This window comes from Aptenodytes patagonicus, chromosome 6 (assembly GCF_965638725.1).
Source record: "Aptenodytes patagonicus chromosome 6, bAptPat1.pri.cur, whole genome shotgun sequence".
NCBI classification, from domain to species: Eukaryota; Metazoa; Chordata; class Aves; order Sphenisciformes; family Spheniscidae; genus Aptenodytes; species Aptenodytes patagonicus.
The window spans coordinates 24484174-24498309 of NC_134954.1; the positions used below are offsets into that span (position 1 = coordinate 24484174).

General features: G+C 50.7%; 2 protein-coding genes across 2 annotated transcripts; both read left to right on the forward strand.

Annotated features, from left to right (window-relative positions):
- Positions 1 to 408: 408 nt before the first annotated feature.
- ERICH6 (glutamate rich 6) lies at positions 409 to 10020 on the forward strand. The gene is made up of 12 exons (XM_076340684.1): positions 409 to 651; positions 841 to 956; positions 3211 to 3257; positions 3360 to 3476; positions 4729 to 4830; positions 4908 to 5065; positions 6071 to 6138; positions 7001 to 7162; positions 7310 to 7391; positions 8629 to 8781; positions 9066 to 9297; positions 9757 to 10020. Exons 2-12 carry the CDS (start codon positions 845 to 847, stop codon positions 10018 to 10020), a joined length of 1497 nt encoding a protein of 498 aa, XP_076196799.1. The 5' UTR covers positions 409 to 651; positions 841 to 844.
- A 1853-nt stretch (positions 10021 to 11873) lies between these two features.
- Positions 11874 to 12668, forward strand: LOC143161598 (glucose-dependent insulinotropic receptor-like). The gene has a single exon (XM_076340686.1). The coding sequence runs from the start codon at positions 11874 to 11876 to the stop codon at positions 12666 to 12668; it is 795 nt and encodes a 264-aa protein (XP_076196801.1).
- Positions 12669 to 14136: the final 1468 nt, after the last annotated feature.

Genomic DNA, 14136 nt, shown 5'->3' on the forward strand with positions numbered 1-14136 from the left:
CTCACACCTGCCCACGACCGCCGGCAGAGGAACCTCGCTCGCCGCCGGCCGGTGAGCGCAGCCCTGCGGAGAGAGCACCAGCCCAGCGCCCTGTGCCGCTGAGGGCCCGGGGCAGACGGACGCCGGCGCCAGAGCCGGCCCGGCCGCGCCGCTCCCGTTTCTCGAGCGGAGCCGCCGCCGGGCTCTGCCCCACGCCGCCCCGGCAGCCCCCGCGCCCGCCGCGTCGCCCCGGAGACGGCGCGCGCCAGGGCCAGGGCCAGGGCCGGGGCCGGGCCGGGAGCGGGGCCGGGAGCGGGGCTGCGCGGCTGCCGAGCGCCCGCCGGCCTCGCAGGGGCGCGGGGCGGGAGGGGCCGGGCGGGCCGGGACAGCGCGGTTTCTCCTCCGAGCTTCCCCTCTCGGTGGCGCGGGGGGGCCCGCCGCCCTTGGCCCTCTGAAGAGAGACCGGACAGGCCGGTAGTGCCGGCTGCGGGGAGACCCGAGGTAAGGGAGATCCCCCGGCCGGCACGCAGCTCCCTGCGGTTCTCAGCTGCACTCCAGGCGTCACACGTACCGACCACATCCCCCGAAAAATTGCGGGAAGGAAAGCGGTGGTGAAACCGAGCGACGGGCTGCTGCCACCCAGATTGAAAGGCGCCTTTTTACAGCCGTTAGGTAGGATGCAGCAGGCACCTTCAGCCACGGCAGCAAAACTGCGGTCAAGCCCCACTTACTATCTATAAAGTGCTTGGATTTTTAGTTAAATACATTTGGAAAAGTCTCCTTCATTAGTATAATCGTCAAGGGCAACTGCTTTGAAATCATTGTGTATGACTAATAGGTGTGTTTGTGTCTTAAATTAAGGGAAATGGAAACGTCGGGCAGCATCGAACCCATCACAACACAGAAGCTGCCAGGAATTTCAGTGTCGATGCAGACAGAAGCTAGCTGGCTTAATGAACACGCCTACAGAAAATCAAGTAAGAAACAGCTTTGTTCGAGAAAGAGGTTGCTCATTGTATTGCCTTTCACTCAGGCTGCCTCATACCCCAGTGTCTTTCGTAGAAGACATGTGAGTTTGCAATTTCCCAGAGATGCTTTTGCAAACTGGCGGCAGACCTGTGAGCAGCCCCCAGGAATCCCCCTCTGCAGTCTCCTCATTAACCTCTCTGCAGAGCTGCTTCTAGATGAACTTCTGGGTCCCCGTTAAGCGTGCAGGAACGCTCTCCCAGCCAGCAGGCGTAGGAGTGCTCAGCAGATGGCAGAAATAGCATATTGTATTCCTGTGAGAGGTACTGGCAAAGCCTCTAAGGAGAGCTGAAAATAATATCAACCTTTTTTCTCCTCCTGCTCAGCTGAGTCATCTCAGCACGTGACCGAGTAACCAGCTCCTTCGCTTGTCCGCTGAAGTACAGCATTTTACCTTAGCACACAGCATATTAGTGGTAGTTGCTGCCTGATCCCATCCCTTTTGGGCACCACATCGAACAGCCTTTGTGCTTCATTTTCAATGCCAGGCAGCCCTCCTCTGTAGGAGAACGTCTCCTGCATCTCGTGCCTCTGAGAGTAGGAGGAGTGATCTGGGCCACAAATACAGCACACCAGCTGAAAGTACTGGGGAAAGCTGAGTGCAGATCCATCCCAATAGAAAGGGGGCATGCACACAGCCCACGACAGATAAACAGCATGCTCTTCGTTTGTTTGGAAATGCACTGTGAATGTATTTGCAGGAGAAAAACATTGTAGGCTTTGTATTTTAGGCGGAGCTTCACGAGCCCTTGGGATGACTGTCATTGTAACGATCAAAGTACAGAATAATCAAACTTGTGCCAGTGTAAATCATCTACCTGGATTTGGATGCAGCAGTGGTAGATGATAGGGGTGATACAGAAGCTACAAAGCCCATTAGAGAGGGTAGAGTAAGAACATGGAGTGTCCACCTGTTCTGAGCACTGTGCCCCAGCTACCAGGCTTCCCTGCATCCCTCGGTGCCATGGTGCACCCAGAGCCGTGCCCTGGCTGCGCAGGTCCACTGGTGCACTTTGCATTCCCTGAGGTCACTTCATGTCATGTCAGGTCATGTCATGAAGTGACACAAAGTCACTTCTTCTCAGGTGGGGTTTATGATCAGTTACTTTCTATGACACAGCTTGATTGCAGAGGGTGATAACTACACGTCTTTGAACTGCAATTTAAAAAAACAAAGTTCAGGCAAACCAGCAGCCACATCATTCAGCCTTCTAAAAGTATAAGTGAATCCCATAGCATCGCTTTCTGCTTTTCCTCATGTGCTGGTGCATTCACTTCCAGACGCATTCACGAGCTGTGGTTCCCATTGCAGGCCTGGGAGCCAGGTGTTGACCTGGGGCTGTCATGATTTTTACCCTATCCTTTTTAAATACACGTTCTGAGTTTTTCACACTTTCCAAAAAGAAGGACTTAGAAAGGATTTGGTATTTCAGCCAGCCCAGTGTTTCGTCTGGCTGAGTACTTTCTGGAAAGCAGGACAAGCTTACTTAGAAGGGCAAGACAAATTGTGTGGCAACAAGGGGAACTGAAATTCAAGATTAAAAGAACTAGGAACGTGTTTAGTTTGCCTGAAGGGGAGGCTATGCCAGCTGGCATGCTGGCCATGTCGATATTCAAACAGAAGGTAAGGTATATGGGACAGCACACAGTTGTGCACCTGAGGCGGCTGGATGTCAGTAGCACTGCCCGGGACCTGGGACTGCTGAGGACAGTGATAGACACCCGGTCATCTGAGATGTTTCCTGTCACCCCAAAGGCCAAAAAACCCTTCGTTGCACTCACACAGCATGGACTGCACTTAGAAATGAGAAAAAACTTCAATCGTCTCTACAGCTCTTTCATCTTAGGACAAGAGAGGCTGGAAATGCTTTAGAGGATCATGCAATATTAGATTAGTGCTACAAGTCACTGACCCTAAGCAATAAGCCGTCTCCATGACTTCAGTGGGATGATTTTGTAATGCCCTGATCCAATGTCAGTGCCCAGTTCAGGTCCCTCAGGCATTTGGGAAGGGTTACATGCAGATCCAGAGCCACCCTTCTGAAAGCATAGGACCAAGTCTGGCAAGATCTTGGGCAGCCGATGTGGTTGGTGAGAAAAGGCTGGCGTGCTGAAAAAGGAACAAAACAAATGTGTCTAGAAGATAAGCTTTCTGAGAACACAGCAGTGCTGTTCAGTAATTCTCATTATCACTATTACTTGCAGCCCTGTCAGAAGAGTTCAGCAGCTTAGATGTTTTGTGTGACATGGAGGTAAGGACTCACCCAGGTTGCATATATACATTTTATACTTAATGGCTTTACCCCTGAACAAAGATATGACTCCACATTGCTTTTGGTATTTTCCACTTTGAGTTCAAAGAAGATTTTGTGAAGCTGTTCAAAAAATCTCTGCGCACGCTCCCCTCTGTTGGCCTGCCTACCCTTCTGGCCTACAGACCCGAATCGTCACGAGAAAACATAGAGATTGAGGTAAGTCAGTGGTGGGTGTTCCCTACTATGTGGCTTTTTTTGTTTGTTTTAATTCCTACGATTCCCATGTAGGAAAAATAAAAATAATGCCCTTTGCCAAGCCAGTGCAGGAGTTCCTTTATGAAAGGGTTTTTCTTTTGTGAGGCTGTTGAAACGATGCTTGTTGTGCACATCTAAACAGCAAGAGGCTGTGCAACTCCTCTCCCCACCACCGCATCCTATGTTGAGAATTTCCTAGCAGAAGATTTTGCCCTTTGGCTAAAACAGATATACAAAACTTATATAAATATTAGGTATACAGTCAACGAATACAAGCAGGGCATAGAGTTCCCCGTAACCCTTAGCAGAGTAAAGTCATCAAAGAGAGTTAATCCTAGGCATGAGGTGGGAAGCAAGGGAATTTCCAGGAACTACGCTCCAGAGAAGCCAAGTATTTCAAATTAATATGTTCAGAAAAGGATTTGAATGAAAGTGCTAAACACATAGTATAGTAAATGAAGTGTAAGTGAAGGGCACCAGCTAAGCAGCCCGGAGCAAGTACCCTTCATGCCTTGCTGCTGTGGCTGGATGGCTGCTGTCTCTCTGGGGAGCGCTGAGCTAGGTGTGCTGCCCTTGGGAGTGGAGGCGTTAGACACGAAATTCAGCAGCATGCTCTTGGCAGCTGCATCTTCCATAACTCAGTTTCAAAATGTGTTTTCAAAAAATAGTTATTTCTTTCAGAATTTTTAGTACCCATCCTCAAAATATATCCTGCAGCAACCCTGATGTGCTTCTGGTCAAATATACTCGGCTCTTTTGTCAACAGATCTGCTGGTGGTTCCTCATTAAATTCCCCGCAGGTTTTCGTATGATCAGCAGTGCAACAATTGGGGAGCTTTTTCTCTCCAAAGCCCCAAGCAATGTATTTGAAAGGGTTAATGCATCAGAGTACTCAACTATAGCGTTCTGCATGCTCTGAAGCTTTCTCTTGGAAGGAATGGGTCTCATAAATACTACAGTCATTCAATTTCTTTGAGGTTATTTATTTATTTATTTACTACAGATCGGCTTTTCTTTTTGGTGGTTTCCTGAACCTAATGTTTTGAGTTAAATCCTTCCAAGATACCACAGACACAGATCTGTTTTAACAGCTCTTACACGCTTTACAACATTGCATTTTGAGCAGAGCCCTCTTTCCCCAAGATAAAATGAGGATTTGCAGGCTGATACCCTATTTCTGTCCTCCTGTTTTCTCTCCCCACCTCCACTTCAGACAGATGAGGACTGTGCTCCGAGGTGCGAGTACTGTGGCAGCCTGCTGAAGCCATTCCCTTCCTTCGAAGACGCTTGCCCACCGTCACAGGATTATGAATTAGTAAGCTGGTGGGAAAGATTAGCAGAGGTTTGCTGTGGAAAGGTCTGCCCTCATGGCACCACTCTTCTGCCTTTCAGAAATTCTGCTGCAAGCATAATCGAGACCTCTATGAGTTCATTGTAAATGAGAGGAAGAACCACGAAGGTGCCTGGAGCGTTCCCATTGCTGTCGGCCCCCATGAATCCCACAGTACCGAAGCTGACAGGCTGCTGTCAAAGGAGAGAGCATACCAGAGGTACCGTGAAATGACTACAGGGAGAACTGGGGATCAGGTCTGTATAAGGAACAACAGGCAACTCCGGAGGGAAAAGAAGTGTTAAGAAAATGAAACTGCAGCAAGAGGGAATGAAAGAAGAAAAAAAATTGCTTTAGGCAACACAAGTTCATATTCTATCTGGACCCTCTTGGCTCTCCTCTTATCAGGCTGTATTAGAGGGTGGCGAGGTATGTGCTAAGTAAAGCATTAATTCTACTGCTGACAGACATAATATCTAGGGACAGGTAGAGCCAAAAACATAATTGCAGCTGTGGGACGGATAATATTTGGGTCTAGCTTTTACCCCAGGTGCTGGAACAAAGCTTGAATTTGTATTTCTCTTATTTTGCTGTGTAAACTCTGGCACGCATTTGGATTCCAATTTCCAGAGTCACGAGAACTCTGCAAGTTTGATTTCTGCTGGGCTGTTTAGCAGGAGGCCCAAAGCTTATACAAATATCTAAGCCTATGGCATAGGCTTAAAGACAAGTAAATCAGCATACCTGGAAGTAAACCGTTAGTTTCCTTGAAGATCCTTTGCAGTCTGATGGTGCGAGTACCTCATATTATGTACAGAGCATAAACCAAAGCCATTGTCAGACACTGTCAAATTTCTAGGAAGCTAGATAAGAATAGTGAAAATATTCTCAGACATTAGCTGTTTTCTTGATCTTGTGGGCAACGCTCCTCTTTTACATAAAATCTTGATACAAAATCCATTACAATGTTTAGCTCTGCTATCAGTAGAGCTGATGCCATTGCAATCGCAGAGTCTGTTCACTGAAATCTCTGTATGGGAGCAATTCCTTTTTGCTGAGTTATTATTATTTTGGTGATACTCTGTTGCCTCTGTTACTTGCAATTATGTGAGTGGAGAGAAAAACAGGTTCAGAAATTTGTGTTCCTACGGCAAGGATATCCAGTACTTCTAGGTTTCAAAACAGGATATATGAAATGTGTATCAGGAACGCTTTCATTTTCCAGGCAGCAGGAGAGACAAATGGCCAGACAGTTAGCTTTCCTGGCAGCAGGGCCGACGGGTGTAGCTGAATGTGAGTTTGCATTTCCTTATGTATTTATTTGTCTATTTATTACAACAATGAAATCAATGGAATTGCTTGTCTCTAATGCTCTCTAATTGAACAGAAGGATTTATACAGCAACATGTTAGTTCATTGTCAAGTGTGCCATCCCATTAAATTAGATATTGCCATATTAAATAATCCCTCACATGAAAAAACAAAAGCAGTTACATTCCCATTGCACAGAGAGGATCTCCTTGCTGTGACTTTCAGTATTTATATCTGAAAGTTTCAGCTGAGATGCACAGAAATTGACCTTAGAGAATAATAAGTTGGCAAAGCCAAGCCCTTGGAAGGTAGGAACTGCCAGAATTAGGGTGATCAACGTTTTGCCTAAGCAGGTGAATACTCCACTAATTCCTAGCCCAGGCTGTGGATGACTGAGCAGCCTTTTGGATCTAGCATCAAAAATGTCAAAAGCATTTTGACTAAGAACAGATGAACTAGATTTACCATATGGGCATATTTTCACAGAGGATGGCAAGCCACTGAGGCTTTTGCGGCACCAAGGATTTCAGATCATCAGTCGTCCAGAGCATGGAACCGTGAATTCTATCCAAAAAATGTCATTCTTTACTCACACAGATGTGTATATATACATAATTGAAAAATCTACATCTTTTTTCATAATCCTGTTCGCTGAAATAGCTGAACACTTTGGACTGTCCTTGTTAGATAGAAAATACCCTGAGACAGAGTCCCAGGATGGAGCATTTCAGCCAGAAATTCCCACTCCCCCAAGTTACAGCCTCTCTGCAGAGGTGTCAGGCAGCCCCGACATCCGCACTGCCAGCCCTACTCGATGCACACAAACCCTCCCTTTGCTCTCTAGGTTCAAATCAAGCTGGCACGATTTCCTACCTGCTTTCTCAGGAGCCCCCATCGCCAAAGGGCCGGACGCTGGTGCCTGGTGAGAGAGCAGCAAAGCCCGAGGAGGAGCCCATCTCCTACAGCGTCACCTGCTGCGATTTCACCCCTGTGGGTGGAAAGGCGAGTAGCTGCTGCCCAATGGCGATGGGCTGCACCTTGGCTGTGTCCACACTCCAGAGCGGCTGGAGCCCAGCACCTGCCTGCTTTTAAAGGGCAGTTGGTGCAGGACTGCTCTCATCCATTCTATTGTTTCTTTTCCAATCTTAGGTAGTGAAGAATGAATTGTTGGAAAAATACTACAAACATGGAGGGAAATTCCTTACCATGTTTCCAGATGGAACAGCGCAGTTATTGTATCCTTTACGGGGTTCATTTGTCTGCATTAGTCCAGGGTTGTAACTGTAATTTTAAGTGTGTCCTAGTCTGTTTTATCACAGAATAACCTGGTCCACCACTCACACTCGCTTCCACAGTCCGAAAAAAAGCAGTAGTGAAACCACTTACATAGCTCTTGGTCTGAAGTTTTTCAAATCAGCCAGTAGCTTCCATGAAGGACGGGCACTTGTGTCTTTAATACCCAGCTTAAGAAGTTCACTGGCCCAGTATTCAGACCCACTCCCGAGCTCTGGCCACCTGTGGAAGGGCGCTGCTGGCCGAGGGGTCCCTGCGGTGTGGGCTCCGAAAGTGCTCAGCCCCGTCCTTCCCCCAGGGACAAACAAGCACGTTTTCCACCAGCACAGCGCTGACGTCTCTGTCCTGCAGGCCGGAGTACATAAGAGGTGCACAGACAAACTGAAATTACCAGTGTAAATAAGAGTACTGTTTGAAGAAATAAAAATGTGGCAGTTTCACCAAAGGATCCCATAGCTTTCAGGCCGCCTTTGCTATTATTTAAGCTATAACATTTTAAGTCACCCAAGTTGTTTTTCCTTACTGTGGCTGAGCTCTGCCACCAAAGCAAACAGGGGCTTGAGACTACTTCTCTGCTCTGCCCTCCAGGCTGCCTTCGTCCCAGGGATGCTGCTGGTCGCAGCGGTGGCAAATGGCAAGTGCCATAAACACATGCGCTCACAGTAGCAAGTCTTGCTGGAGGGAAACCCCAGTGAGGCACAAAATACCTGTTGTTTGGATACATTCAAGTCAGGTTTCAGGGGAAAGGGCCTTTTCTCCCCCTGGTTGTTTGGTTTTTTCCTCTGGGAGAATACCTGCCCCTGTTTTTTCTGCTGTCATCCAAGTTGAGTAATTTGATCACTTTGCTAGGCTTCTACAATCATAAGCGTTGTCCAAGAATGTGTCTTTAAAATAAATTTGCTAAGGGGTTCTGCCTGGGTTATTGGTTAGAAAACAACAAAAATGTATTCTGTATCTCCAACCACTCTTTTGTCAGTGCATACAGAATACTACAATGTAGGAGAAAAGCACTGGCAGCATCCCAGGTAGCACTGGCAGCACACCACCATTCCGCCTTTAACAGTGATCTAGGGAATATGTCAATTTTTATACTCCAAAGTAGCGCTCTGAAATATTTAGTATGTAGTAATAGACCAACCAGACAAACAAATGGGTTGTGAACACCTTATCTGATGACAGCTATCCGTCTGGAAATCTGGCAATCATTGTTGTACGAGAGAAAAAATGGCTTATTTGCATAGTACAGGAAGACAAGCCGAATAACGCCGAAATACGAGCAGTATTTAAGTCCAATGGCAGAAGTACTTGCTATTATCCAAACGGAGCTGTGTGGTATGTTCACATTGGTCAGAGCAGTTTTGCTCTCCACTGCACATTTTAAATTTCAAAGGTCATAAAGGGTATTTTTAATAGCATTCAAAAATTAAAAGACAAATATAGCAGCTTGTCAGTCCTGCTTCGGGTGCCTCCCAGAAGAGCAAGGCTACCCCAGCTGTGTCTTGAGATGGAGGGTTAGATCCCAAATTAGCTGTGCCTCAGTCCTGTCTCTCTAGGGAACGAGGGCCATCGGCCGTGGGAGCTGCAGGGTGCAGAGCTTCGATTTTCCTCTCTTTTAGGATAAACATGAGTATTCAGGGAGGGCAGTATTTGGACCAAGAGGGCAGCAGGATGAGAAGGTGGACGTGGCCGAACAGCATCATGTCATCAGGACCCCATGTCCCGCTGAGCCCCATCTTCATCTCCCTGAACCGGCACATGGGGGTCAGGATCCTGGGCCAGGACAAGATCACCGTTTCCTTCCTCGCCATGGGGCAACAAGCAAAATTCAGCGTGGGAACCAAAGTGCAGGTATTTCTCAAGCACACAGGCAGCTCCATGCAAAGCCGCTCCCCACAGCAGGAGTAGGGTGGCCAGGGAAGCTCCCATCTGTGGGGAAGCATGCTCAACCCGTGGTGGGTGCTCCCCGTGTTGCCCCATGGTCCTGCCCCCCAAAGCAGTGGAGGTGTACCTGTGCTCAGTCCCCATGCTTGCCAGCTCTGGCAGCCCTGGCTCTCTGCAAGGGGTTGCAGAGTGTGGGAAGTGCTCCCGGGCAGGTCCCCAGTGTCCCTGGCCATGGCTCTGAGGGTCACCCTGGCTCTGCCGCGGGGAGGAGAGCTGTGATCCATGTGGGCACGGTGCGCGGCAGCTCCCTTCCTCCACAGGCTCCTGCCACGGGGGCAGGTTTGTCTGCTGGGGAGAGACCAAAGCCCCGAAGCCCCGTCCCATGCTGCTGTGGCTCTGCTGACAGGATTTGCCTCTGCTCCCCAGGTCAGCGATGTTGGCCAGCTGCCTCCCCCCACCTGGCTGGGCGAAGATGAGCTCCTGCTGCTTGCCTTCAGGGTGAGGATCCTGTGGCTCTTCGACAGACTGCGAGGATGCTTAAACTTTCCTTCTAATGAGCAATGGGACAAAATCAAGCCTCCAGCGTACCTTATCACACAGACTTTAAAGATCTTACAGCTTTGCACAAATTCTGACATAAGTGATGAGCTACGCAGCTCGGTCAGGGCGATAGTAAATGCTCAAGTCTGACCAGCACACGTGTGGTGTGAAGGCAAAACAAGCCGAGTGAGACGCTCCATGCTGCTGCAGTGCCTGCACACACTCAACAAGGTTTCGCCTGCAGCCCTGCCCTGCCGTGGCACGGAGCAAAGGGCAGCCCGTGGCTGTTCTGCACGGCCCCTCTCCTGGGGCCGTCCCACCCCTCCGGGGTCTCACTCAGCATAAGCGGGGCTGTGGGGAAGGGAGTACCAGAGCACATTTTCTTGTCAGCCCACGCTGAAGTGCATCTTGGCCATGGAGGCACGAAGAGGGGGTTTGCTCAGGGCAGAGTAAATCTGTGCTTGATGTTGGTGCGTTGCTCCTGAGCAACCTCTCTTCTGTCTCCCGGCAGAAACCAGCCCAGGCTGACCAGTTGTTTCAGTCTGTGGACATGGCACAAAGATAAAAGCAAACAGCACAGCTAAGTCATAGCCTGTGACAGGTATATGGGGAGGACGTGTTTGCTCAGAAGTCACCCACACAGGCATTGCTCTGCACAGCCAGTGCTTCTGCCAAGGACATGGCACCAGCAGGATGCCCAGATTTCCCTGGCACGAGTGCTGGATGGGGGTGGAGTGCTCAGCCCGCTGCAGGTATGAGACACAGCGGTTCCCCATGCAGAGGGAGGGACAAAAGCCCACAGTTTGTCCAAAGCAATCAAAGGTCACTGTCTTGGTGACGTTTGTGCAGATGCTGGGGACGGAAGGCCGTTAATGCGGACAGCAGACAGCGTGGATGAGCCACAGCCTCTTGGCAGCAGCTCATAAACAGCTGATGCAGCGGGAAGACTCTGCTGCACCGGGCGTCCTGCTTGTCCCTCCCGCTGTGGGCCCGACGGCCGCAGGAGCAGCATGGGTGGAGGTGGTGGGGCACGGACCCCTCATGAACCAGGTGCCTCGGGCCAGCCCCCACCCCAGCTCCCAACAGTTTGGACGTTTGAGGCCAGGGGCTTCACCTGGCCCTTCATCCTGCACCTTTCATCCTGCACCTGAGCAGCTTTGTGAGGTGGTTCCGGATGTCTTTGCTGTACAGGGCGCAGATGAGGGGGTTGATGAGGGAGCTGGTCTCGCCCAGCAGTAGTAAGGCACCCTTGAGCAGGCCGGCCAGGTTGCAGGAGCTGCAGGTGGCCTGCACGGTGGCCAGAAGTGGCAGGGCATCGGCACACACCTGCCGCCAGCTCCCCTTCGCCTCTCTGTGCCCAGGCAATTTCCGAGCTTTCCCCAGAGCCGTAGCAAGGGACTGTCCCCCCATGCCACAGGGCCTGAGGCAGAGCAGCATCCGGCTGCCACACAGTCCAGCTCCCATGAAACACAGACCTTTGCAGACTCAGGCGTGGTGGCTTGGGTGAAAATCTTTGATTAGATTCAAAAACTTCTAGATTCTAAATCTTTGGTTTAGAAAGACAAAGATCACACCTGTGAGTTCAATTTCGACCTGTTGTGCCATTGTAATTCCAGTTCTTAGCAGGGTTACGTCTCATTTATGCCAGCATGGGAGGAGACCAGAAGACAGATCTCTGCTGCAAACGGCTTACGTGTAACAGCTGTTACACGTCCCAGAAGTCTCCTGGGATGGACAAACTGCTCCTTAAAGGACTGACTTAGGTGCTCCTGGCCTCAGTCTGCAGCTGGAGGGTCTGAGGCACTTCTGTTCCATCCCTCCAGCTCGGCCACACGTCTCCTCATGGTGGGGTTTTTCCACACTGGGGCCAAGTTTTCCTGGGCATCTTTCAACCCTCCTCGCCAGGGAAGACGGTCAACCTCCTGTACGCGGTGCTGCACTCCCTTCTGAGCTGCCTCATCCCCCCAGCCAACCTGCTGGTGATTGTGGCCGCCTACCAGCTGATGAGGAAGCAGCCAGGCACCAGCTACGTCAACATCCTCAACCTGACCACCACTGACCTGCTGGTGGGCGTGAGGTGCATCGCTGAGGCGCTGGACGACAGCCTCAACAGGGATTTTGACCGCAGCAAGGCCTGCCTCCTGCGCATCGCCCCGAGCATGACGCCTTGCATCGGCTCCATCCTGACCCTGCTCCTGATCTCCCTGTACAGGTACCTGGCGGTGACGCTGCCACTTTCCTACTCCACTCTCCTGAAGAAAATGCCCATGGTCCTCTCCCTTGTTGTCCTCTGGATGCTGTCCTTCCTTTTCTGGCGCTTGCCTCTGATCTTGCCCTCCCTCCAGCGAGGCAACTACACGGGTTACTGCAGGCTCCTGTACGTGGCCAAGAGTGAGTACCTCTACGCAATCTGCTTTGGCACCTTTGCTCCATCGCTGCTGGTGCTGGTGTGCCTGCACGTCTCGGCAGGCAGCATCGCCTATGTGCAGCACACGCAGCTCCAGCACGCCTGCACCCAGACGGGGCGCCTCCGCGCCTGCCCGCAGCACTTCAAGGGACTGTGGACCGTGCTCATCGTCCTCGTTGGCTTCAGCCTCTCCTGGGGCCCCTACCCGGTGGGGGGCACCGTGCAGGCCACCTGCAGCTCCTGCAACCTGGCCGGCCTGCTCAAGGGTGCCTTACTACTGCTGGGTGAGACCAGCTCCCTCATCAACCCCCTCATCTGCGCCCTGTACAGCAAAGACATCCGGAACCACCTCACAAAGCTGCTCAGGTGCAGGATGAAAGGTGCAGGATGAAGGGCCAGGTGAAGCCCCTGGCCTCAAACGTCCAAACTGTTGGGAGCTGGGGTGGGGGCTGGCCCGAGGCACCTGGTTCATGAGGGGTCCGTGCCCCACCACCTCCACCCATGCTGCTCCTGCGGCCGTCGGGCCCACAGCGGGAGGGACAAGCAGGACGCCCGGTGCAGCAGAGTCTTCCCGCTGCATCAGCTGTTTATGAGCTGCTGCCAAGAGGCTGTGGCTCATCCACGCTGTCTGCTGTCCGCATTAACGGCCTTCCGTCCCCAGCATCTGCACAAACGTCACCAAAGACCACACCTGGGAGTTCGATTTCGACCTGTTGTGCCATTGTAATTCCAGTTTTTAGCAGGGTTACGTCTCATTTATGCCAGCACGAGAGGAGACCTGAAGACAGATCTCTGCTGCAAACGGCTTACGTGTAACAGCGTGTTTTTCTGCACTCGCAGTGGGAAACGTGAGTCCCATTTTTTCATCCTTCCCTAGTCTGCATCCAGTTCACAGCAACTCCACCACCCCTATATCATTTACCCTTGTCCTTAACAAGCCAAGATCAACACACTTGAATTTGCCCCTCAGAATTATTATTTAATACCAATTTTGCACAGGGGTGAAATCAATCAAGTGTTTGAATAGGGCTTTTTTAGATCAATGGGTCTTTATACCTTCATTTTAAAATTACAAAGTAGCATTGTGGAGGAGAGAGCAAAAAGCTGCAATTTTAACACCAAGACAACACCTGGGCATCCGGGCTTCCCGCTGCCCCCCAGCAATGCTGGTTGTCAGACCCTTCTCCACAAAAGAAAGACACATTTAGTAAGATGATTCAAGGAGGAGAAACCCTTTCAGGATTACTGAATACACAGGAAGCACAGAGGGCCCAGAAAGACCCGCGCTGAGTATTTCTGGAGGCTGGGAGGTGAGAGAGGGCGAACGTGAAGCAGTTCGTGCTCGCCCCAAGGTCTGTCCCCCTGGGCACTGCTAGAGACAGGTTTCCAGGCTCTGGACACCCATGATGCAAAACTGCCCAGCTGGGCTTAAGCCAGACATTAGGAAACACCAGTTTCAGACTAGAACAAGTTCTCCTGGTTAAAGCACCACAAATACCGAGTCATCAGCTGGTGTTTGGCAACTGGTTTATAAGGTGGCTGGCAGGTATCGCTGCCTTTAATGACCGTCAACATTCTTTATTTCCATTTTATTGTTCAGTTTTTCCGTTTGGAAGTGCTCTATGAATAGCGATTGTGGGGCTTGGTCCAGCCCATAAAAACAAGTCTGCTCTGCGCACCCTACAACCCAGAGCAATTAGACATGACCAAAACACTGCCCAGCCTCTGCCCCCTCAGTGGGAACGGCAGAGCGCTGTGCTTCTGGTGCATTTAAGGGACGTCAGCAAAGGTTCTCACATACCTAACTCCAACATACCGATACACCATCTTGCTCAGAGGGAATACTGGGGGCAGCAAGC

Excerpts from the sequence above, each read along its gene's own strand:
- LOC143161598 (XM_076340686.1), top strand. The coding sequence starts at position 11,874 with ATGAGGAAGCAGCCAGGCACCAGCTACGTCAACATCCTCAACCTGACC.
- ERICH6 (XM_076340684.1), top strand. The coding sequence starts at position 845 with ATGGAAACGTCGGGCAGCATCGAACCCATCACAACACAGAAGCTGCCA. Across the intron at positions 3,258-3,359 it reads ATGTTTTGTGTGACATGGAG|TTCAAAGAAGATTTTGTGAA; the intron begins GTAAGGACTCAC and ends TTCCACTTTGAG. Across the intron at positions 7,392-8,628 it reads GATGGAACAGCGCAGTTATT|CTATCCGTCTGGAAATCTGG; the intron begins GTATCCTTTACG and ends ATCTGATGACAG.